At 48.6% G+C, this 24810-nt stretch overlaps 1 protein-coding gene across 2 annotated transcripts; it reads left to right on the top strand.

Annotated features, from left to right (window-relative positions):
* Positions 1-196: 196 nt before the first annotated feature.
* LOC122565496 (kelch-like ECH-associated protein 1A) lies at positions 197-15727 on the top strand. Of its 2 annotated transcripts, none has more exons than XM_087975894.1 (5): positions 197-748; positions 2443-3125; positions 6540-6745; positions 8259-8435; positions 14231-15727. In XM_087975894.1, the coding sequence occupies exons 1-5, from the start codon at positions 197-199 to the stop codon at positions 14341-14343; spliced, it is 1731 nt and encodes a 576-aa protein (XP_087832020.1). In that variant the 3' UTR covers positions 14344-15727. The 2 variants fall into 2 exon arrangements, with proteins under 2 accessions (XP_087832020.1, XP_087832019.1); XM_087975893.1 differs by having other exon boundaries at positions 14200-15727.
* Positions 15728-24810: the final 9083 nt, after the last annotated feature.

The following is a 24810-nucleotide window of genomic DNA, read 5'->3' as shown; positions in this document are numbered from 1 at the left end:
TGCAGGAAACTGAGAGAAGGATGTCTGAAAACCAATGAGTTTCAGAAGTTGAGGCTGAGAGGGGGATGAGGATACAGGAGACGGAGTGGTTCACTAACAGGATGGTGAGTTGAGCCAGTCACCTGGCAGTGGAACCCATCAGCCACTTGAAAACCAACCTCAGGACAGGGAGAGCAGGAACCCCTCTAATAAAATAATGCTGTGCTCGAAGAAGAGGGTTAACCATTCCCCAGTCATTGTCCCATCACTGAAAGGTCATGGATATCTGGATTATACCGTCGAAAGCCACCCGTCCCGGGCTTTAAGCATCATGCAGGAGTTGAGGCAAGACAGACAGCTGTGTGATGTGACAGTGCGAGTGACCCACGGTGGGAAGGAGCAGACATTTGTTGCACATCGGATTGTCCTTGCTGCCTCCAGCCCTGTCTTCAAGGCCATGTTCACCACCAACCTGCGAGAGCGCCAGGCCTCTGAGATAAAGATCCAGGGCATCCACCCCATGGTGATGGAGAGGCTGATTGACTTTGCCTACACCTCACGGGTGTCAGTGGGTGAACAGTGTGTGGTTCAGCTGCTGCTGGCCAGCACCATGTACCAGGTGGAGGGGGTGATCAACGCTTGCTGTGATTTCCTCATCAAGAACCTGGACTCTGCCAATGCCATTGGTATCTGCCATTTTGCTGAACAGATTGGCTGCACTGAGCTTCGCCAGAGAGGGAAGGAATACATCAATATTCATTTCACTGAGGTAAACCAATTGGGAGGTCATGTTGCCGCTGTACAGGACATTGGTTAGCCCACTTTTGGAATACTGTATGCAATTCTGGTCTCCCACCTATAGGAAGGATGTTGTGAAACTTGAAAGGGTTCAGAAAAGATTTATAAGATGTTGCCAGGGTTGGACGGTTTGAGCTATAGGGAGAGGCTGAATAAGTTGAGGCTGTTTTCCCGGAGCATCGGAGGCTGAGGGGTAATCTTATAGAGGTTTATAAAATCATGAGGGACATGGATAGGATAAATGGACAAGGTCATTTGCCTGGGGTGGGGGAGTCCAGAACTAGAGGGCATGGGTTTAAGGTGAGAGGGGATAGATTTAAAAGGGAACTAAGGGGTAATGTGTTCACTTAGAGGGTGGTACGGGTATGGAATGAGCTGCCAGAGGAAGTGGTGGAGGCTGGTACAATTACAGCATTTAAAAGGCACCTGGCTGAGTATGTAAATAGGAATGGCACGGTGGCTCAGTGGTTAGCATTGCTGCCTCACAGTGCTAGGGACTCGGGTTCAATTCCTACCTTGGGTGTGGATTTAGCACACTCCCCCCACTCCTCCCTGTATGCATGGGTTTCTTCCCACAGTCCAAAGATGTGCAGTTCAGGTGAATTGGCCATGCTAAATTGCCCATAATGTTAGGTGCATTAGTCAGGGGTAAATATAAGGTGATGGGGAATGGGTCTGGGTTGGCTACTCTTCAGGAGACTCAGTGTGGACTTGTAGGGCCAAAGGGTCTGTGTCCATACTGTAAGGAATCTAACCTTTTTATAAGGGTTCAGAGGAATATGGGCCAAGTGCTGGCAAATGGGACTATGTTAGTTTAGGATATCAGGACATTGCTGATGAAGGGCTTTTGTCCAAACTGTCAACTCTCTTGCTTCTCAGATGTTGCCTGAAATGCTGTGCTTTTCCAGTGCCACACATTTTGACTCTAATTTAGGAAATCTGGTCAGCATGGACAAGTTGGACTGAATGGTCTGTTTCTGTGTTGTCTATCTCTATGACTCAATTACTCTAACCGCAGGGGAATCCACCTTATACATACTTTCCACAGCTAACTGGGAGTCATGCTGTCTGATGGTGTGAGATTGAATTTCAGTCCAGACACTTTGATGTGTTAAACTGCATCAGCCACATAACTGTCCATTTCACCAGTTTATTTCCTCAGTAAATCCAGTTTCAATGTCATTCTCAATGCCTTGTATACAAAGGGCAGATCAATAATAAACATCATCAAAATCTGACCCCTCCCTCCCTCCCCGCACACCATCAGCTAGCTCCCTCTCATCTGAAAAACAGCCACTCTGCTTTCTGTCCTGTATCAGATTGTGTTCATGCAACCAATGACCCTATGGCCTTCAATGTTTCTAACAAGTCTATGATGTCTTTTGAAAGTCCATACACAGTGCACAATATACAGTAAAATGTTCTCTCTCTCTCTGCCCCCCTGCTTTCACTCTCTTCCCATCTGTCTGCCTGTCTCTCTCTTTCACACACACTCTCCAGCTCTCACTCAAACTCTCTCTCTGTTTTTCACTCACTCTATCTTTTCTGTTTGGGTTATTTTAGTCACTGCCCCATTTTCACTGTGACCCTAGCCTTTGCTGTTTCCCCGCTGCCGGCCTCCCTCTCCTGAGCTGCTGTCCCTGACTTTGGCATGTTTCCCACCAGGTGATCAAGGAAGAGGAGTTCTTCAACCTGACTCACTGTCAACTCCTGGACCTCATCAGTCAGGATGGTCTGAACGTGCTGTGCGAGTCTGATGTGTATAAGGCGTGCAGAGAGTGGGTGCGGTGGGACCTGGAGGGTCGCACCCAGTACTTCCACGCCCTCCTGAACGCCCTGCAGATCTACGCGCTGCCCCTCCGCTTCCTCAAGCACCAGCTGCAGGAATGCCCAATCCTGGACAAGGTCAATCCGTGCCGGGATATCCTCTCCAAGATCTTCCAGGAGATGTACCTGCGGAAGCCGCTGCCCCCGGTCAGGCAGAGGGGGAACCAGCTGGTGTATGTGGCCGGGGGTTACCTGCAGCGCTCGCTCCCCAACATGGAAGCGTTCAGCCCCCGGAGCGGCCGCTGGCTGAGGTTAGCGGATATGCCGGGACCCCGCAGTGGGGCTGCCTGCTGTGTGGTGCTCGGGCTGTTCTACACCATCGGCGGCAGGAATAACTCTCAGGGCGCGGGCGAGAACGTGGACTCGGCGGCGCTGGACTGTTACAACCCAATGACCAACCAGTGGAGCCAGCGGGCACCGCTCAACGTGCCCCGCAACCGGCTGGGCGCCGGCGCCATCGACGGAGCCATTTACGCCGTGGGCGGCTCCTGGGGGTCATCACATCACCGCAGCGCCGAGAGGTGGGGGGGGGGGGGAGTGATGGGGAGGGGGAGGGGGGTGGGGGTGCTGGGAAGGGGGAGGGGTGATGGGGAGGGGGGAGGGGGAGGGGTGATGGGGGTGGGGGGGAGGGGTGATGGGGTGGGGGGGAGGGGTGTGGGGGTGCTGGGGAGGGGGTGCGGGGGCTGGGGAGGGCGAGGGGTGATGGTGGGGCAGGGTGATGGGGAGGTGTGATGGTGGAGGTCCGGCGGGGGGGGGTGTTTGGGGATTGGGGGTCCGGGGGGGGGGGAATAGTAGGTGTCTGGAGGGGGGAGGGTGGGTAATGGGGGTCTGGGGTGGGGTGTGATGGCATGAGTGTGATGGGGGGGTTGTGGGGGTCCGGGGGATAATGGTAGGGGTCCTGAGGGGTGGAGGGTGGGTAATGGGGGTCTGGGGGGGGGGTGTGATGGTGGGGGTCCAGGGTCCAGGTGGTACTTCTGGAGGTGTGGTGAGGGTCTATGGTGGTGCTCTAGGAGGGGATGGTGAGGGTCCAGCAGGTTGGGGGCCGGGGGCTATGGTGATGTTGAGGGTCAGGGGTTGGAGGGTCCAGGGATTGGGGGATTCGGGAGGCATGGGGGGGAGTAGTGGTGATAGTGAGGGTTTCTCTCAGGACACACTGATGAAGATCTGATGGCAGTGTGAATGGAACAAGTGACACAGGGCAACATCGTTCACAATCTGGATAGCAGCAGAAAATGAGACACACCTCAGTTTGTAGAATCATACAGTTCGGAAAAGCACATTCGGCCCATCATGTCTGTACTGCAAAAATATACTAGCCCCTACAAAAGTCCCACTGTCTGCAGCAGACCCATAGCATTGAATGTTATGAACCCTGAACTGTTCACAGTGATTGGAAAAGGATTTTCTTCAGTCTAACAAAGTTAGATGCGATTTGGACAAGCTGGTGTTGGACTGGGGCGGACAAAGTTAAAAATTACACACCAGGTTAAAGTTAGGTGCATTATAGTTAAACTGGTTTTAGTAAAATATTCACAGCTTTTCTACACACATCCTACCCAAATTTTTCAATTTGCTGCACTAGGATTTGACGCCATGCTCTGGAGCATTAGCCTGGGGTTTCATATTACTAATGCTGGGACATTACCATTATATCACCATCTTTGAGGAGAAAGTGAGGTCTGCAGATGCTGGAGATCAGAGCTGAAAATGTGTTGCTGGAAAAGCGCAGCAGGTCAGGCAGCATCCAGGGAACAGGAGAATCGACGTTTCGGGCATAAGCCCTTCAGGAATGAGGAAAGTGTGTCCAGCAGGCTAAGATAAAAGGTAGGGAGGAGGGACTTGGGGGAGGGGCGTCGGAAATGCGATAGGTGGAAAGAGGTCAAGGTGAGGGTGATAGGTCAGACTGGGGTGGGGGCGGAGAGGTCAGGAAGAAGATTGCAGGTTAGGAAGGCGGTGCTGAGTTCGATGGATTTGACTGAGATAAGGTGGGGGGAGGGGAAATGAGGAAACTGGTGAAATCCGAGTTCATCCCCACCCCAGTCTGATCTATCACACTCACCTTGACCTTTTTCCACCTATCACATTTCCGACGCCCCTCCCCCAAGTCCCTCCTCCCTACCTTTTATCTTAGTCTGCTGGACACACTTTCCTCATTCCTGATGAAGGGCTTATGCCGAAACGTCGATTCTCCTGTTCCTTGAATGCTGCCTGACCTGCTGCGTTTTTCCAGCAACACATTTTCAGCATTATATCACCATCTCCCCAGCAGCTCCTTGTCCTCCATTCAGCAGAGAAGCACCTGCATTAATCTGCAAAGGATTAGTTTATAATGTACCCTCCTCTCTCCAGCTACCCAGGGTTGCAAATAAGGTTATTGTTCGCGTATTCTTAGGGAAACATGATTAGATCACATCTGGATAGCTCTTAGCTCAGCTCCTATTGTCACTCTACGTGGGTTTAAAGGGTTGTCAATATCTGTCTCAGTCCCATGATAATGGGACAGGAGATGTGGATTCATCGCATTGCTCAGGAAATCATTGCTTTTAGGGACAATGCAGCTTTCTTGCAGACTTCCTGTCTCGATTCCAAAGACTGGAATGTGTCATGTACAGCGATGCAAATTGAGATATCCATTTTTTTTGTGTCACCTTCAGGCTGAGTTTCAAAAAACTGCTGTTTAATAAAGTAACTTCCTGTCCATGAATTAAAATAGTTATTTGCTATTAAGCATGGTTTTCTGACAAGAAATAGATCAAAGTCTTTTCTAAGCAGTGAGAGTGAGGAACTGTGGAAGAACAGGAGGTGTGGGTTTCAAAGTACAGCAATCACAAGAAGCTAATGGTTTTTCTGAACGATTAAAAATTTTAAAGAAATGCTGGGTTTTATGTGAAACTAATTGCAATATCAAGGGTTGGATGTTTTTCATAGGTCGAGAGTGGGGTGCTGGAAAAGCACAGCAGGTCAGGCAGTATCCGAAGAGCAGGAGAATTGACATTTCAGGCGAAAGCCCTTCATCAGGAATGTTTTTCAGTAGGTGTATAGAGGTGGGGTCAGATCCCCTCCTGGAGTAATCAGGTTCAGTCTGGACCCAATATCTCAGGAGGGAAATGTTGGGCCAAAGGGGCAACAGACTCACCAGAATGATATCAAGAAAAAGGATAGATTGTGAGTCCAGATTACACAGAGTAGGTAACATTCCCTTGAGTTTAGAAGTTTAAATGGTGATATACCTGCAGTGTTTAAAGAGATTTAATAGGGCTGGTAGGGATAAATAATCCCCCTCTGTTGGGAGGGGAGAGAGGGCAGAACCCTACAATTTTAAACAGGCTGTTCAGGATGATGCCTCCTCGCCCAAGTGAGGCGGTGAAAATCTGGAACTCTCCCGCTGTTGGGACTGGAGATACAATTGGAAATTGCAAGACTAAAGTTAATAAGTTCTGTTAGGTAAGTGCATTATGAGAAGATCAACTGGTGTCTAATTAGAAGGTGGAACAGACTCAAGGGGTTGAATAAACTCCTCCTGTTTCAATGTTTCTTGACCAGATAGTTCCTGGTTCCATCCAGTATCTGAGGAAGCAGGCCTTATCTGAGGAAGCTGGAATTGAGAAACAGTGGAGAAGGGAGTTCATCTCCATCCCAATGTCTGGAAGCTACATGCATTTCGACCACAGATATGAAGACATATCTGTGATGACTCTGCAGTTGACTAGCCTGAAAGCAGTTGCTGCCCAGACCTAACACCTAGGGAATGAGGCACGGGTGAGTGTGGCTCCAGTCACTATCCCCCTTCCAGATCCCAAACTCCATTGATAAACAGAACTTTCCAGAGATGGAAGATTGGGGAATGAGGAATTGAGGCTGTGGGAGTCACTGGGAAATGTTGCAGGTGAGAATAGCCTTTCTGAGTTTATATTCTGTCACTATCTTGTTTGTAGATATGATCCGGAAACAAACAAGTGGACATTCATTGCTCCGATGAAGATGTGTCGTATTGGTGCTGGGGTGGCAGTGTGGAATGGACTCTTGTATGTGATTGGTGGATTTGATGGAAAGAACCGCTTGAACAGTGTAGAGTGTTATCGGCCTGAGAAGGATGAATGGAGTTTGATCTCTCCAATGGGATCCCCTCGCAGTGGAGCAGGTGAGGTCTCTGACACTATACCAACTCAAAAACAAAGAAAAACTGCAGATGCCAGAGATCTGTAATAGAAAGAAAAAGATACTGGAAAAATTCAGCCACATCTGAGGGGGGAGAAACAGATTTCATGTTTTGAGTCAATTACCTTTATTCATAATAATTGTTTCCTCTATGGATGCTGCCCGACCTGCTGAATTTTCCTGACACAATTTTTGTTTTTACCATAATGGAATTTTCCCATCCACACTTACCTTTCACAAAGAGGCTGACTCTTCAGAGAGGTACAAAAGTCAATTGGAAAAGTAAATTGGAAAAGTTAAATTATGAGAACAGTTTGTGCAGACTGACCTTGTATTCCCTTGGGTGGAGATGATGAGAGGGAGGATCTAATAGAGTGGGTTGCAGGCCTGCTGGGCCGAATGGCCACATTCTGCATGGTATTAATCTTGTGATTGGATCGATAAAGGGGCAGCATCTTAACACCTGAGTCCAGCCTTTTGGGATGATATCAGGAAGCAGTTTCCCACTCAGAGGGTAGTAGAAAGCTGGAATGCTTTCTTCCAACAAGCTCTGGATCTGGGGTCAATTGGGAATTTCCTGGTGAGATTGGTAAATTTGTATTGGTTAAAAGAATAATGGACATGAAAGCAAAGATAGTTTACTATAAGAGATCAGCCATGGTCTTTTTGCATTGAGGAACAGGCTCAAGGGGCTGAGTGGCTTCTTCCTGTCCCTATGATCATAGATACTTTTCATATTATGTTGGCATTCCTTTTATTTTAGATCCCCATAATCACTAGAACCAATCTTTTTTCCGTAAATTCATAATTTCAAAACTCTGTTAAATCAACAACAGCTTGCACTTAAGATTTGCTAATGTAAAATAATCTCCCAAGGTGCTTCACAGGCATGTTGTAAAGTAAAATTTGGATGTGGGTTACATTGGGAAAAGATTTTGGGAGACAGGGCATTTAAACAGTCTTTGGATAATGATGATGAGATAGTGTAGGAGGATGAGCTTTGATTTGTTCACAGGTCGGTGCAACATCGAGGGCCGAAAAGCCTGTTCTATGCTGTATTGTTCTATGTTCTAAGGTAGTTTTTCACTGTAGGTGTTTTGCTAGGGCAGTACAGTAATTCGGTGGTTAGCACTGCAGCCTCACAGTGCCAGGGACCCGCGTTTGATTCCACCCTTGGGTGAGTGTCTTTGTGGAGTTTGTACATTCTCCCTGTGTCTGCACGGGTTTCCTCCCACAGTCCAAAGATGTGCAGGTTACGTGGTTTGGCCATGCTAAATTGTCCCATAGTGTCCAGGGATGTGCAGGCCAGGTGGGATAGCCATGGGAAATGCAGAGTTATAGGGGTAAGGTAGTGGGGTGGATCTAAGCCCCTTTGGAAGATCAGGTTGGACTCAATGGCTTACTTCCATGCTGTATGGATTCTATAATGTACTATCTCTTTGTAAGTCCGCACCTTTCTCTTTCTCATTGCATAGTCTGTATTGGTGTCTCCCCAGGTGTTGTTGCATTGAACAATTATATCTACGTTGCCGGTGGTTACAATGGAAGGGAACAATTTTCATCAGTTGAGAGGTACAGCATAGAGACCGATAAATGGGAAAATGTTGCCAGCATGAAGCATAATCGGAGCGCCATGGGAGCAACTGCATATCGAGGCAAGATCTATGTACTAGGTAAGAGTCACATTGACAAACCGGCTTCTCCGACTATTAGAAAAGCAACTGCTAAGAATAACCCAAGGCGATTGCTTCCGCGATCCTCTATCTGTGCTGCATTAAACTCTGCTCCAATTTTAAATTTAATGTTGATCTCCCGCTTTGTGCACCTTCTCTGAAGCTGTAACATTGTATTCCTCGCTCTATTCTATTACGCTATTGCACTTTATATGGTATGATCGCCCTGGACTGCGTGCAAAACAAAATCTTTCACTCTACTTATATGCGTGTGACAATAATAAATCAAAACCTCCCACACATACCCTTAGTTCATCTGCATTCCTACCCCTGATATCGCCAGTGATCCTGTTACCATGAGCTTCAGACTGATAACAATTCACCAAAACTGAGGACGAACTGGGACAGGTGACCAATAATTTGGTTCTAAGGAGCATGTCAAAGGATGAGTGAAAAAGAAAGGGAGGTTTAGGAAGAGAATTCCAGAGCTTCGGGCTCAGACTATTGAAGCATGACCATCAACGATGGGGAGGAGGAAGTCAAGAATGTGCAAGATACCAGAACTGGAGGAGAACAAAGGCCTTAGAAGTTTGTAACGGTGAGGTTTAGGGAATATATTATTTGTTGAGAGAGTGAGATTAGCATAATCTGGGGCCTGGAATCAGCAGTGTGGTTGAATGGGAATAAGTGTGAGACAACAAGAGACATGGGGGTGCACGAAGGGAGCAATATTACCATTTCCCTCAATAATTCTTTCAGTGGTACAGAAATTAAACTTTACTTAGAACATAGAACAGTACAGTACAGAACAGGCCCTTCAGCCCACGATGTTGTGCCGACCATTGATCCTCATGTATGCACCCACAAATTTCTGTGACCATGTGGGTGTCCAGCAGTCTCTTAAATGTCCCCAATGACCTTGCTTCCACAACTGCTGCTGGCAACGCAATCCATGCTCTCTCAACTCTCTGTGTAAAGAACCCGCCTCTGACATCCCCTCTATGCTTTCCTCCAACCAGCTTAAAACTATGACCCCTCGCGTTAGTCATTTCTGCCTTGGGAAATAGTCTCTGGCTATCGACTCTATCTATGCCTCTCATTATCTTGTATACCTCAATTAGGTCCCCTCTTCTCCTCCTTTTCTCCAATGAAAAAAGTCCAAGCTCAGTCAATCTCTCTTCATAAGATAAGCCCTCCAGTCCAGACAGCATCCTGGTAAACCTCCTCTGAACCCTCTCCAATGTATCCACATCTTTCCTATAATAGGGCGACCAGAACTGGACGCAGTATTCCAAGTGCGGTGTAACCAAAGTTTTATAGAGCTGCAACAAGATCTCACGACTCTTAAACTCAATGCCCCTGTTAATGAAAGCCAAACACCATATGCTTTCTTAACAACCCTGTCCACTTGGGTTGCCATTTTAAGGGATCTATGTACCTGCACACCAAGATCCCTTTGTTCCTCCACACTGCCAAGAATCCTATCCTTAATCCTGTACTCAGCTTTCAAATTCGACCTTCCAAAATGCATCACCTCGCATTTATCCAGGTTGAACTCCATCTGCCACCTCTCAGCCCATCTCTGCATCCTGTCAATGTCCTGCTGCAGCCTGCAACAGCCCTCTATACTGTCAATGACACCTCCAACCTTTGTGTCGTCTGCAATCTTGCTGACCCATCCTTCAATCCCCTCATCCAAGTCATTAATAAAAATTACAAACAGCAGAGGCCCAAGGACAGAGCCCTGTGGAACACCAATCACCACAGACTTCCAGGCAGAATATTTTCCTTCTACTACCACTCGCTATCTTCTGTTGGCCAGCCAATTCTGTATCCAGACAGCTAAGTTCCCCTGTATCCCATCCCTCCTGACCTTCTGAATGAGCCTACCATGGGGAACCTAATCAAATGCCTTGCTGAAGTCCATATACACCACATCCACAGCACGACCCTCATCAACTTTTCTAGTCACATCCTCAAAGAACTCGCTAAGGTTTGTGAGGCTTGACCTGCCTGTCACAAAGCTGTGTTGACTGCATTTAATCAAGCCATGCTCTTCCAGATTGTCATAAATCCTATCCCTCAGAATCCTTTCTAAGAGTTGATTCAGATGAGGCATAGCAAGAGGGAGACCAGCTAGTGGGAAGGATTTTCCTGGGAAGGATCCAAGGGATCAGTTAAAGTATGTTTGCTTTAACGCAAGGAGTATCAGGAATAAAAGTGATGAACTTAGAGTATGGATCAGTACCTGGTGCTATGGTGTTGTGGCCATAACAGAGACATGGGTTTCTCAGGGACAGGAATGGTTGCTGGATGTTCCAGGGTTTAGAGCATTTAAAAAGAATAGGGAGGGGGGGGGGAAAAGAGGAGGGGGTGAAGCACTACTAATCAGAGAGGGGAAACGATATCAAAGCTTACTATCTTAACAGGACTAGGATGCAAGAAACAGATTTGAAAAAAGGAACACCAGTTTATGCAGCACACAGACTGAAGCTGTTCTTAGAAGGTAGCTCACTACAACCTTCTTATAGGTACCTAGGAATGGACAGTAAATGCTGGCCTAGCCAGTGATACCCACGTACCATGAGTGAATAAAAAAACAAAATTATGGCCTGCATTCCTGGTGTCTCACTGCCGCTGAAAGCCATTCCCTATTTTTATGAGCTCAATGGCTGCAACCTGTTAGAGGAGAAACCAACAGCACAAATGGCAATGGCGTCTTCCAGTGGTACATTGGTAAATAAGCTAGCAATTTCATAGTTCACACGGATGTGGTATTGCTCTTATCATCTAGGCCTTGTACTGTCTTCACAAAAGCAAAGGAATCCTTCACAATGTATGAACAAAGCTCATTTAAAACCATTTGGCCAATTTGCATTGTGCAGGGTCAGTGATAGATAGAATCGGGTAAAAAGGGACATCACTTTTATGGGTTTGGGTCTCAGTGGCTGTGAGGAAGAACTCTATGATACCACCTTTATCCGAGGCCAATGGGTGCCTCTGCAGCTTCCCTTTGAGTATTTGCTCAGTCATGTGACATGGCAGATCCTGGATGTATAAATTTGGAGCCATCACTGAGCAAAGTGTGCATTTTATTGGAGTAATCACATTTGTGTATGATTACTCCAGCTCCAACCTTGCATTGACGAATATCAGGGCCATTCACATTTGCACTATGTTCCTGTATTTTGACAATTCTTTATGACACCAATGTCTGTGTGTATCAAACTTAGCAACTTGTGCAGTTTAGTTCAGTTTCAAATAGACAGAGTTGCCTTGAGATCCTGTGTAGGCCTCCAACAGGTTTCGTTAACATGTCTTTGTTTACTGTGAGAAAGGAATCTCCTATTTCTGCTATGTTGGTGACACATTTATGATGTTTGAACCTGCACCTGCATGAGAGAAATTCTTTACACAGATTAATAAACTTAAAAACTATTTCAGAATTAAAATTGTTATTTTTGTTAAGCAAAGATATTGAGGGATATGGGCGAAAGATAGGTGAGTGGAGTTAGGCAGCAGATCAGCCCTGATCTCATTGAATAGTAGAACAGACTTGAGGGACTGAATGGCCTATTCCTGTTCCTATGTTCCAACCTGCACTCTGAGAATGTGTATAGGGTATAAGCAGGCAGAAAAAGAGTTAAGTTCAATATTTCCATTGAAATGGAGCAATCAAAGCAGTCCCTTTTCCTTAATGAATTACTTGAGAAGTCTGCCAGTGATGTTGTCTATTACAGTCTACCACAAGTCTATGCTCACTGGTCAATATAAACTTCAGGATTCTACAGCTCTACACACTACATGATTAATCTTATTGGCAACCCGATGAATACAGCTCTAGCAATCTGCCAATCGGATGTAAGCTCAGCACTGAAATAGGGCATACCAATACCATCTTGTGTGATAACAGATACCTTGATCAAATTATCATTCACTGTGTAGTGCAAGAACATATGAAAATGTCTATGTTCACCACTTGTGACCCTGAGCGGTGAACAGTCCACCTCAGATTACCCTGGAAGGGAAGGTGTCCCAAATAAATTTGAACAACTGGTAAACTCTCACAGTGCTACAGTAAAACCATGCTTGGTTTTCTCCACAAACAGGATGCTGCCATCAAGCCAAAACGACATTTTGTCTTTAAATAATGTGATCTGAGTTTCAGTGCCCTTATGGTGCCAGGGATGTAGAGTGTCTGTCCTAATAGTTGGTGAACCAAATTGAACAATGTGCCCTATTAACCATTTGTAATGGACAACGTACCTACTGTGCTTAACCAGCCCATTTATTTTTTCTTTTGTGGGACATGGGCATCGCTGGCTGGGCCAGCATTGATATCCCATCCCTATTTGCCCTTGAGAAGGTGGTGGTGAGCTGCCTTCTTGAACCGCTGCAGTCCACTTGTTATGGGTTTACCCACAATACCCTGAGGGAGGGAATTCCAGGACTTTGACGCAGTGACTGTGAAGGACCAGCGGTATATTTCCAGGTCAGGGTGGTGGGTGGGTTCGGAGGGGAACCTGCAGGTGGTGGCGTTCCCATGTATCTGCTGCCCTAAGGATCTTTGATGAGACAGCACCTTCCAAACCCATGACCACTTCCATCTAGAAGGACAAGCAACATACCATAATATTCACCATTAGATGTAATTCAGCTATGGAACTTACTTATTAAATTCAGACTGAGTTACACCAGAAACCAATCAAAGATCACTATTCAGGCTCCCATTTGCATGTATTAGAAGCTGCTATATTAAAATACAGAACCCTCTGTTATGTGGGTTCAAGGAATTTGTATCTATTTTGCACCATTTTTCTTGGAAAAGGGGTTCATGGAGACTGCTCTGGGGACACAGCAGTCACTGGCAACAATCTGGTAAATCAGACTCTATCTGCCTAGTCTGAAAAGTACATTGACAGCTAACTGTTCCAAATGTGTCTCCATGCCAGCAATGGTCCAACTGATCAGCACCATCTCCTCATACTATATTAATTGGTGTTCCTTCTTACACGTCTGTTTCTTGCATCTTCATCCTGATGGGAGCAAGGTGAATAGTTTTGACTTCTTCTCTCCTTTATAGCAGTGTTTAAATCCCTCATGACCGAGATCACAGGAAGATAAGGTCAGAAGTAAGACCACAGCAACTTGAGAAATTGGAGCATCAAGTGCAAGCCTTAGGAATGACTGATCAATTTGCAAAACATTAACCACAGCTGGAGGATTAAGTGCACTTATTGTTAATATAGATATGAGAAGAGACTTGAGATACTGAAAATGATCACGCTTGTATAGAGAAAGTTGAGGGAAATTACTGGAGAATTTTAAAAACCATCCTGTTTTAAAGCCTTTTCTTGATAATGAGGGGTTAACCATTAAAAATTGAAACAAAAAGAGTAGGTATGTTTAGATAGATGTTGAAGCATTGAATACATCAGGGAGGTTAAAGTAGATACCATGATAGAATAAGATGCAGAAGAATATAGGGAGGGATTGGAGCAGTGGGATTAGTTTGGAATTGATGCAGGGCTGGGGCAGACAGTACAGCAGTGAGATTTATATGGGATCAATACAGGGTTATGTGGCAATAAATTTAGTTTGGGACTATTTAAGCAAAATCACAATGAGTCAAAGAGCTCTCTTTCCTGTGGTAAGATGTCTCAGGTCCAGGTTAGTTAGTTTTCTTGCCTCACAAGCCATTTGGTTTGCGTCAACTTCTAACCATTACCAGTTGAAATAATTTCTTCTTCCCTCAATTGTGTAGGAGGCTTTAATCAGAACGGTTTTCTCGACAGTGTGGAGTGCTATGACCCGGAGAAAGATGAATGGACAGAGGTCACTGTCATGCTCACTCAACGCAGTGGTATGGGAGTTGCAGTTAATATGGAGCCATGTCCAAGGAACCTGACCCCTGTTGATGGAGACAGCTGACCATTGCACTCCCAAACAGCTGATGGTGCAGGAATTGGTGGAGACTGTCACTCTCCCCACTGCTTCCACCCGTGGAAAATGAATTGGCAAATTCAGACTCACCACCACACACTACATTTGCTGGTTGCTGCAGCACAGAATGCACTGGAAATTTCTGTAGAGAACAGATAATGAAGTGAAGATCAATGGGGATATTTACAATGCAGAGGGCCAGGAATATTGCATGTGTCCCTCACCCAAGGCTCACTTTTGAATGATACACTCCCAGTTTAATGCTGCAATTGACACTGTGTGAAACAGTAGATTTATTCATCTTTACTCTCAGAAAGGAACTGAACAGATTCCTGTCCAGGATTGGAAAATGGGGTTGTTGAAAAATGTGCCATTTTGGAATCTCACATTCTTGTTCCTGTTGGGGCAGGGGCTTAATAGACTGGGTCAGGAGTGGGACAAGAGGAACAAAAGCACATGGAACTCTCACCACTGCACATACACACTCATGCACAGACACATGTACATACACTCTCAGAGGCACTCTCACTACACACATGTACATACACACATGTACACTTTCTTTCTTGGGCACTCACATATACACACCTACATACACCCAAACTCTCACACCTACACTCACTCACTCACCTACACTCACTCACACACTCTCCCACTCTCAGACATGCGCCATTCTCCAAACCACGCCAACAAAAATGGCTCTTAAAAAATGCACTGGGCGAAAGTGAGGACTGCAGATGCTGGAGATCAGAGTTAAGATTAGAGTGGTGCTGGAAAAGCACAGCAGGTCAGGCAGCATCCGAGGAGCAGGAAAATCGACGTTTCGGGCAAAAGCCCTTCAGTCAATTTTCCTGCTCCTCGGATGCTGCCTACCTGCTGTGCTTTTCCAGCACCACTCTAATCTTGACTCTTAAAAAATGCAGTCAGTCCAAAAGCAGAAATAACTAAACAGGGTGTTTGCCTTTTCGTTCCTCACCGTCACACGGGCACTGACTGAATGCTGGAACCACGCCCCAGCAATTATTCAGATATGATCTTCAGAAGAAATGCTGTTCAGCTGTGGGTGGCGGTGTGGTGAACTCAGTCCGATCATTACCTGATATTCGCATTTATACAATATGAGATAGTCTATGTTTTCTGAAAGCAGATACAATGAAGAGTCTTGAGGGGGGTGACAGAGCATGCAGTGAGGGTGGGAGTCAGCAAACATCCCCTGACCAGAGTGTGAGTAACTCACAATCTGGGAGTGTAATTACTGTGGATATTGTATATAGTTACAGATATAAATTATGATCATTTTTCAAAGTTCTTACATATGAAAATAAACCAAATTTTAAAAATAAGCATGATATTTTGCAGTTATAAAAGATTATTGTGGCACCGACACTGACTAGAGTTTAGGCTCCACACACCAACTCTGACCAGCTGAGTGTGTGTGGGACCTTGTACCTCAGTGAGAGTCAGTGTGTGTACCCCAGTGGGGTAGAGGGGAGCCGTATCCCAGTGAAAGCACACCGCTTGAAAAGCAGGAACATCAATTCGTGGATAATAAACAGAAAGAAATCTGGGGCCATACGCAGACGGGTTTTCTGGCTGGGTATGGAAACAGCAATGCCCTGTAGCATGTGTTAGCTGTTTGAGAGCAGTGTGATAACGAGTGTGACTGGGTCCCGTTGCCACTTTAACAATGAGAGCCTGGAGACTGCCAAGAGACTGATCCTGGCAAGAGCAATGTGAGGGTGGTCAGTTTCAAGGCTCCCCACACAGTGTTCATGCTCTGGCTGCCTGAGGTGAGGGTCAGTTAAAGTAGCCCCAGGCCCGGGTGAGGACACGGCTCCCTCGCTGCACGTACCTTCTGTAAAGTGACCCCCCTGCTCACTGCCAGATCCAAACACTGCTGTGATGCTTCACCTTTTCAAATCCTTTCCTGAAAATGAGAAGCTTCGATACAAGGGGGGGGGGGGGGGGGGCAGGGGAGGGGTTATTACTGAAGTTCTGCAACACACAGTCCCTGAAAGTTCTGGATTAACTGTCCCATAAACACTGCGGCTATTTTATTCTCCATTAACCTTCCCCCACCCCCACTTCAGCATTCCCCCCTCCCCACTGTTCTGGGGCCCTTTCAGGTTCCCCACCTGTTCAGTGAAAACCGAAGATTTGCGGATGTTGGAAATTAAAAAAAACAAATAGAAGTTGCTGGAAAAGCTCCGGCAGCATCCCGCCCTGGAAACCCATGTCAGAAAATGTTCCTGGGGAGTATTCCGGGAGGTTTCCATCACCACCTTAAATTAGAAAACAACAAGGCTGCGGTGTAACCTGTCCCGGCCTCTCTCACTCTGCCCCGGTGTGGGACGGTAGCATGGGGTGGGGGGGAAGGAGGTTTGGGGGGGGGGGGGGGGTGACACTGCCAGACCCCGAGGAGGGGCAGGGGAGGGGAGGCGGCACTCAGAGTGCACCCGCTAACATTAACGGGCGATGCTCACAGTTAATGTGGATGCACCAAAATCGTCCCTGTGAAAGGTGAGGGGAGGTGTTGGGCAGTGAGAGGGGAGTGTGTGAGGAGCCTGTGTCCGGCTCACATACACCTCAGCCCGGAGCATTTCCCACCCAGAGCCGCAGAGAGTAAGCTCTCAGTGTGAGTACCTGCCTGGCTCAGTGGTCAGCTCTGAATGCAGACAGTGAGGCTTCCAGATCAGGAGGGCAGGGGAGAGGGGGCAGAGTTTGTGCGGATTGGGAGCGGGGATTGAGGGGAGCTTTTGGCTGAAATATTAAACTACAGCTTCGCTACTTTGAAGAGGTCAGAGCGGATTCTCTGCAATATCTTGGGTCAATACCCTGCATGTTTACAAACAGATACTTATCACATTTCTGTTTGTGGGATCTTGCTGTGTGGGAATAGGCCGCCGAGTTTTCTCCTAGACTTTACAATATTTCATTAGGGCAGGACGTGCTGTCATCCACAATTCCTGCCTGTAAACTAAACCCAGTCCTCACAGCGATCATCTCCATCAGCCCTGACACTACCACCCTCACATCCCACTGCCATCTCATCCTCAACCCTAATACCCCCGTAACCCCCAATCCCCAACTAACATTCTCACCCTCACCCCATCACCTGACCCCTAACCTCACACTCACACCCAGCCAATTAGCCTTTCCTATCTCACCATCATCCATCCATCACCCTCACTTCTACCACCGTTAGCCCATACCCATCCCCTCTACAACAGCCCCATCAACCTCCCCCAGTCTCACACTCATCCTGTCACCTGGTGCCCAACCTCACCCCACCCCATCACCATTGCCCCATCACCTTTACCCCCTCTCCCACTATCACCCCATCACCATTACCTTCCTCACTATCACCCCATCACCATTACCCCCTCTCCCACTATCACCCCATCACCACTACTCCCTCTCTCACTATCACCCCATCACCATAACCCCCCTCTCACTAACACCCCATCACCATTACCCCCTCTCCCACTATCACCCCATCACCACTACTCCCTCTCTCACTATCACCCCATCACCATAACCCCCCTCTCACTAACACCCCATCACCATTACCTTCACTCTCACTATCACCCCATCACCATTACCTCCCTCACTATCACCCCATCACCATTACTCCCTCTCTCACTATCACCTCATCACCATTACCCCCCTCTCCCACTATCACACCCATCACCATTAACTCCACTCTCACTATCACCCCATCACCATTAGCCCCCACTCTCACTATCACCCCACCACCATTACTCCCTCTCTCACCATCACCCCATCACCATTACTCCCTCTCTCGCTATCACCCCATCACCATCACCCCATCACCATTACTCCCTCTTTCACTATCACCCCATCACTATTACTCCCTCTCTCACTATCACCACATTACCATTACTCCACTCTCTCACTATCACCCCATCACCAATACTCCCTCTCTCACTATCACACCATCACCATTACCCCCTCTCTCACTATCACCCCATCACTATTACTCCCTCTCTCACTATCACCCCATCACCATTACCCCCCTCTCTCATTATCACACCATCACTATTACCCCCCTCTCACTATCACCCCATCACCATTACCCTCTCTCTCACTATCACACCATCACCATTACCCCCTCTCTCACTATCACCTGTTTTAAAAAATTCTCAAGGTCAGGTTCGTAGGAGAGTAGTCTGACACAGAACAAACGACCAAGAGGCGAGTCTGCTAGAATATGGGCATTTTATTCCCCGCAGCGTCGCCACAACCAACGGGTCTGGCTTATACTCACTCTACATGTTACCGGAACTGGGAGCCGTCAGTTCTCGTAGAGCGGTTGCCAACAACCCACGCTCGGCGGTTAAACGTAACCCCGGAGCAGACTCACCGAACTGGAGACTTTTCCAGCTGATATACTCTTTTCCAGATATAAACATTCATGTGAACAGCAGAGCAAGGCTAAAAAACACATTCCATTCTGGTTACATACAGATAAGAAGATTCACACGGGGAGGTGTGTAATAAGATTCACACGGGACTAAGCAACACCTCCATTCCGGTTAGATTCACACATGTATTGGGACATAATTTTTAACCGTTTCACCACATTCCACTGCTTGGAATTTTACACCACATTCCACTGCTTGGCCCAATACATGTGTTACATTATGCTTAATTCAGTTCAATTCGTTTCAGTTAATTTCAGTTCAGTCAATTCAGTGTAGTTCAATTCAGCTCAGTTCAGGTCTGTTCAGTTCAATTCAATTGTGTTCAATTCAGTTCCGTCCATTTCAATTCAATTTAGCTCAGTTCCATTTTGTTCCGTTCAATTTGATTCACTTCAGTTCCACTCAGTTCAGTTCAGTTCAATCCCATTCAATTCTTCAGCTTTTTGGACATGCCCACATCCTCCGCTGTACCCCAGGCAAGGGGTTCTTCGGCAGGACTGGGATCCTCTCTCAAACAAACTGCCACGTACATGCCCACATCCATGCCATCCCGGGACGGTCGGGACCTCCACAGTTTATTCTTCTGGTTTCTTAGTCTTTTTCCAAAACATTGTTCTGTATCAAAATCTCTCCTCAATTGCGATTGATCCTGCCGACTACGCCAAATGTTTTAAAAAATTCTCAAGGTCAGGTTCGTAGGAGAGTAGTCTGACACAGAACAAACGACCAAGAGGCGAGTCTGCTAGAATATGGGCATTTTATTCCCCGCAGCGTCGCCACAACCAACGGGTCTGGCTTATACTCACTCTACATGTTACCGGAACTGGGAGCCGTCAGTTCTCGTAGAGCGGTTGCCAACAACCCACGCTCGGCGGTTAAACGTAACCCCGGAGCAGACTCACCGAACTGGAGACTTTTCCAGCTGATATACTCTTTTCCAGATATAAACATTCATGTGAACAGCAGAGCAAGGCTAAAAAACACATTCCATTCTGGTTACATACAGATAAGAAGATTCACACGGGGAGGTGTGTAATAAGATTCACACGGGACTAAGCAACACCTCCATTCCGGTTAGATTCACACATGTATTGGGACATAATTTTTAACCGTTTCACCACATTCCACTGCTTGGAATTTTACACCACACACCCCATTACCATTACCCCCCTCTCACTATCACACTATCACCATTACCCCCTCTCACTATCACCCCATCACCATTACTCCCCTCTCTCACTATCACACCATCGCCATTAGCCCCCCCTCACTATCACCCCATTACCATTACCCCCCTCTCACTATCACCCCATCACCATTACCCCCTCTCTCATTATCACACTATCACCATTACTGCCTCTCTCACTATCACCCCATCACCATTACCCCCTCTCTCACCATCACTCCCATCACCATTACCCCATCACCATTACCCCCTCTCTCACTATCACCCCATCACCATTACCCCCCTCTCTCACTATCACACCATCACCATTACACCCTCTCTAACTATCACCCCATCACCTTTACCCCCCTCTCTCATTATCACACCATCACTATTACCCCCCTCTCACTATCACACCATCACCATTACCCTCTCTCTCACTATCACCCCATCACCATTACCCTCTCTCTCTCACTATCACACCATCACCATTACCCCCCTCTCTCACTATCACCCCATTACCATTACCCCCCTCTCACTATCACACTATCACCATTACCCCCCTCTCACTATCACCCCATCACCATTACTGCCCTCTCTCACTATCACACCATCACCATTACCCCCCCTCACTATCACCCCATTACCATTACCCCCCTCTCACTATCACCCCATCACCATTACCCCCTCTCTCACTATCACACTATCACCATTACCCCCTCTCGCACTATCACCCCATTACCATTACCCCCTCTCACTATCACCCCATCACCATTACCCCCTCTCTCACCATCACTCCAATCACCATTACCCCCTCTCTCACTATCACCCCATTACCATTACCCCCCTCTCACTATCACACCATCACCATTACCCCCTCTCACTATCACACCATCACCATTACCCCCCTCTCTCACCATCACTCCCATCACCATCGCTCCTCTCTCTGTCCCACCATCACCTCTAATAGTGCCTTTGGGTTATTTGGCACTGGGAGGCATCATTCCCAGAATAACAAAAAGATGGGGTACTGGGCTAATGGTCGGATACTTGGTAGTGTGGATGAGCAGAGGGATCTTGGTGTCCATGTACACAGATCTCTGAAAGTTGCCACCCAGGTAAATAGTGCGGTGAGGAAGGCATATGGCGTACTGGCTTTTATTGGTAGAGGAATTGAGTTCCGGAGTCCTGAGGTCATGATGCAGTTGTATAAGACTCTGGTACGGCCGCATCTGGAATATTGTGTGCAGTTTTGGTCGCCATACTATAGGAAGGATGTGGAGGCATTGGAACGGGTGCAGAGGAGGTTTACCAGGATGTTGCCTGGTATGGAAGGAAAATCGTATGAGGAAAGACTGAGGCACTTGGGGCTGTTTTCACTAGAGAAAAGAAGGTTTAGGGGTGACTTGATTGAGGTGTACAAGATGATTAGGGGGTTAGATAGGGTCGACAGTATGAACCTTTTCCCGCGTATTGAGTCGGGTATTACAAGGGGGCATAGCTTTAAATTAAGGGGGGGTAGATATAGGACTGATGTTAGGGGTAGGTTCTTCACTCAGCGAGTCGTTAGTTCATGGAATGCCCTGCCAGTAACAGTGGTGGACTCTCCCTCTTTATGGGCATTTAAGAGGGCATTGGATAGGTATATGGAGGATAGTGGATTAGTGTAGTTTAGGTGGGCTTGGATCGGCGCAACATCGAGGGCCCAAGGGCCTGTACTGCGCTGTATTCTTCTATGTTCTATGTTCTATGTTCTATTCCCATTGCCGTGTCATTTCCGCTGACATTAACCTGGCCGTATCTCACAACACCAGGTTATAGTCCAGCAGGTTTATTTGGAAGCACTAGCTTTCGGAGCGACGCTCCTTCATCAGGTGGTTTCTCAGGAAGGCTTCGTGCGGAGTTTGCCCTCTCACCCTCACACCCTGCAGCCTGGCCAATCATGTTACAGGGGCTCACTGATGAATTACTGCAGATCCTGGCTTTCGCCTCACTATACTGTAGTGTATTTAACCTGAGTGGGCCTGGGGTACATTGTTCTACTTATTTCAGAGTCTTCCTCTGCAAACAATTCCCATTTGATTCAGTGTTTTGCACCCCCACACCACCTCCCCCCACCCCCAGACCCCGAGCGGTAACAGTGGAGGTGGACCATCAGATCTCTCTGACTCTCACATTAATCACAGTGTGAAGAAAGCCCTCTGATCAGTTCTGACCTTTGCAGTAAATCTCTCTCTATCTGTGGTGCGCACTCTCATTCGTCAGAACACAGTCTAAGTTTCTGACTCAAAGTATCAGCTGTAAGGAAACGCTATTGTAGCAGACGACAATGAGGCGAGGCTCATCTGCCTCTGAAAAAGATGTGACAAATCCTACCGTCACTTTCCAAAGGAGGAAGGCGGCTCTACGCAGAAGCTGGGCGATATTTATCCTTTAATAATCCACACTAATATTCTCTCACTTTAAATAAATGTGAAATTGTGTGCTAATCAAACCGCAGTTACTCACAGCCGCCAGCCCCTGTGTTTGCTAACCATTGTCCGAGGCACAGAGCCGAACAGCACGGAAACATTTGGTCCAACTCATCCATGCTGACCAAATGTCCTAAATTAATCTAGTCTCATTTGTCAGCACTTGGCCCACATCCCTTCCCATTCATATACCCATCTAGAAACCTTTGAAATGTTGTAATTGTACCAGCCTCCACCACTTCCTCTGGAGAGAAAAAAACTGCAGATGCTGGAATTCAAAGTAGACAGGCAGGAAGCTGGAGGAACACAGCAAGGCAGGCAGCATCAGGGGGGACAGGCAGGAGGCTGGAGGAACACAGCAAGCCAGGCAGCATCAGGAGGGACAGGCAGGAAGCTGGAGGAACACAGCAAGCCAGGCAGCATCAGGAGGGACAGGCAGGGGGCTGGGAGAACACAGCAAGGCAGGCAGCATCAGGGGGGACAGGCAGGAGGCTGGGGGAACACAGCAAGGCAGGCAGCATCAGGAGGGACAGGCAGGGGGCTGGGAGAACACAGCAAGGCAGGCAGCATCAGGGGGGACAGGCAGGAGGCTGGGGGAACACAGCAAGGCAGGCAGCATCAGGAGGGACAGGCAGGGGGCTGGGAGAACACAGCAAGGCAGGCAGCATCAGGAGGGACAGGCAGGGGGCTGGGAGAACACAGCAAGGCAGGCAGCATCAGGAGGGACAGGCAGGGGGCTGGGAGAACACAGCAAGGCAGGCAGCATCAGGGGGGACAGGCAGGAGGCTGGGGGAACACAGCAAGGCAGGCAGCATCAGGAGGGACAGGCAGGGGGCTGGGAGAACACAGCAAGGCAGGCAGCATCAGGAGGGACAGGCAGGGGGCTGGGGGAACACAGCAAGGCAGGCAGCATCAGGGGGGACAGGCAGGGGGCTGGGAGAACACAGCAAGGCAGGCAGCATCAGGAGGGACAGGCAGGGGGCTGGGAGAACACAGCAAGGCAGGCAGCATCAGGGGGGACAGGCAGGAGGCTGGGGGAACACAGCAAGGCAGGCAGCATCAGGAGGGACAGGCAGGAGGCTGGGAGAACACAGCAAGGCAGGCAGCATCAGGAGGGACAGGCAGGGGGCTGGGAGAACACAGCAAGCCAGGCAGCATCAGGAGGGACAGGCAGGGGGCTGGGAGAACACAGCAAGGCAGGCAGCATCAGGAGGGACAGGCAGGGGGCTGGGAGAACACAGCAAGGCAGGCAGCATCAGGGGGGACAGGCAGGGGGCTGGGAGAACACAGCAAGGCAGGCAGCATCAGGGGGGACAGGCAGGAGGCTGGGGGATCACAGCAAGGCAGGCAGCATCAGGAGGGACAGGCAGAAGGCTGGGAGAACACAGCAAGGCAGGCAGCATCAGGAGGGACAGGCAGGGGGCTGGGAGAACACAGCAAGCCAGGCAGCATCAGGAGGGACAGGCAGGGGGCTGGGAGAACACAGCAAGGCAGGCAGCATCAGGGGGGACAGGCAGGAGGCTGGGGGAACACAGCAAGGCAGGCAGCATCAGGAGGGACAGGCAGGAGGCTGGGAGAACACAGCAAGCGAGGCAGCATCAGGAGGGACAGGCAGGAGGCTGGGAGAACACAGCTATCCAGGCAGCATCAGGAGGGACAGGCAGGAGGCTGGAGGAACACAGCAAGGCAGGCAGCATCAGGAGGGACAGGCAGTGGACTGGAAGAACACAGCAAGGCAGGCAGCATCAGGAGGGACAGGCAGGGGGCTGGGAGAACACAGCAAGGCAGGCAGCATCAGGGGGGACAGGCAGGGGGCTGGGAGAACACAGCAAGGCAGGCAGCATCAGGAGGGACAGGCAGGAGGCTGGGAGAACACAGCAAGCCAGGCAGCATCAGGGGGGACAGGCAGGGGGCTGGGAGAACACAGCAAGCCAGGCAGCATCAGGGGGGACAGGCAGGAGGCTGGGGGAACACAGCAAGGCAGGCAGCATCAGGGGGGACAGGCAGGAGGCTGGAGGAACACAGCAAGGCAGGCAGCATCAGGAGGGACAGGCAGGAGGCTGGGGGAACACAGCAAGGCAGGCAGCATCAGGAGGGACAGGCAGGAGGCTGGGGGAACACAGCAAGCCAGGCAGCATCAGGAGGGACAGGCAGGAGGCTGGGGGAACACAGCAAGGCAGGCAGCATCAGGAGGGACAGGCAGGAGGCTGGAGGAACACAGCAAGGCAGGCAGCATCAGGAGGGACAGGCAGGGGGCTGGGAGAACACAGCAAGCCAGGCAGCATCAGGAGGGACAGGCAGAGGGCTGGGAGAACACAGCAAGCCAGGCAGCATCAGGGGGGACAGGCAGG

This window comes from Chiloscyllium plagiosum, unplaced genomic scaffold (genome assembly GCF_037043375.1).
Source record: "Chiloscyllium plagiosum isolate Xiang-an unplaced genomic scaffold, Cpla_swu_hap1 HiC_scaffold_28, whole genome shotgun sequence".
Classification (NCBI taxonomy): Eukaryota; Metazoa; Chordata; class Chondrichthyes; order Orectolobiformes; family Hemiscylliidae; genus Chiloscyllium; species Chiloscyllium plagiosum.
This window is presented reverse-complemented; position numbering and strand designations above follow the sequence as displayed.

Bases quoted from the DNA above. Each gene is read 5' to 3' on its own strand.
- LOC122565496 (XM_087975893.1), top strand. From the start codon at position 197: ATGCTGTGCTCGAAGAAGAGGGTTAACCATTCCCCAGTCATTGTCCCA. The intron at 3,126-6,539 runs GTGGGGGGGGGG...TCTTGTTTGTAG, and splicing joins CATCACCGCAGCGCCGAGAG to ATATGATCCGGAAACAAACA. The intron at 8,436-14,199 runs GTAAGAGTCACA...TCAATTGTGTAG, and splicing joins AGGCAAGATCTATGTACTAG to GAGGCTTTAATCAGAACGGT.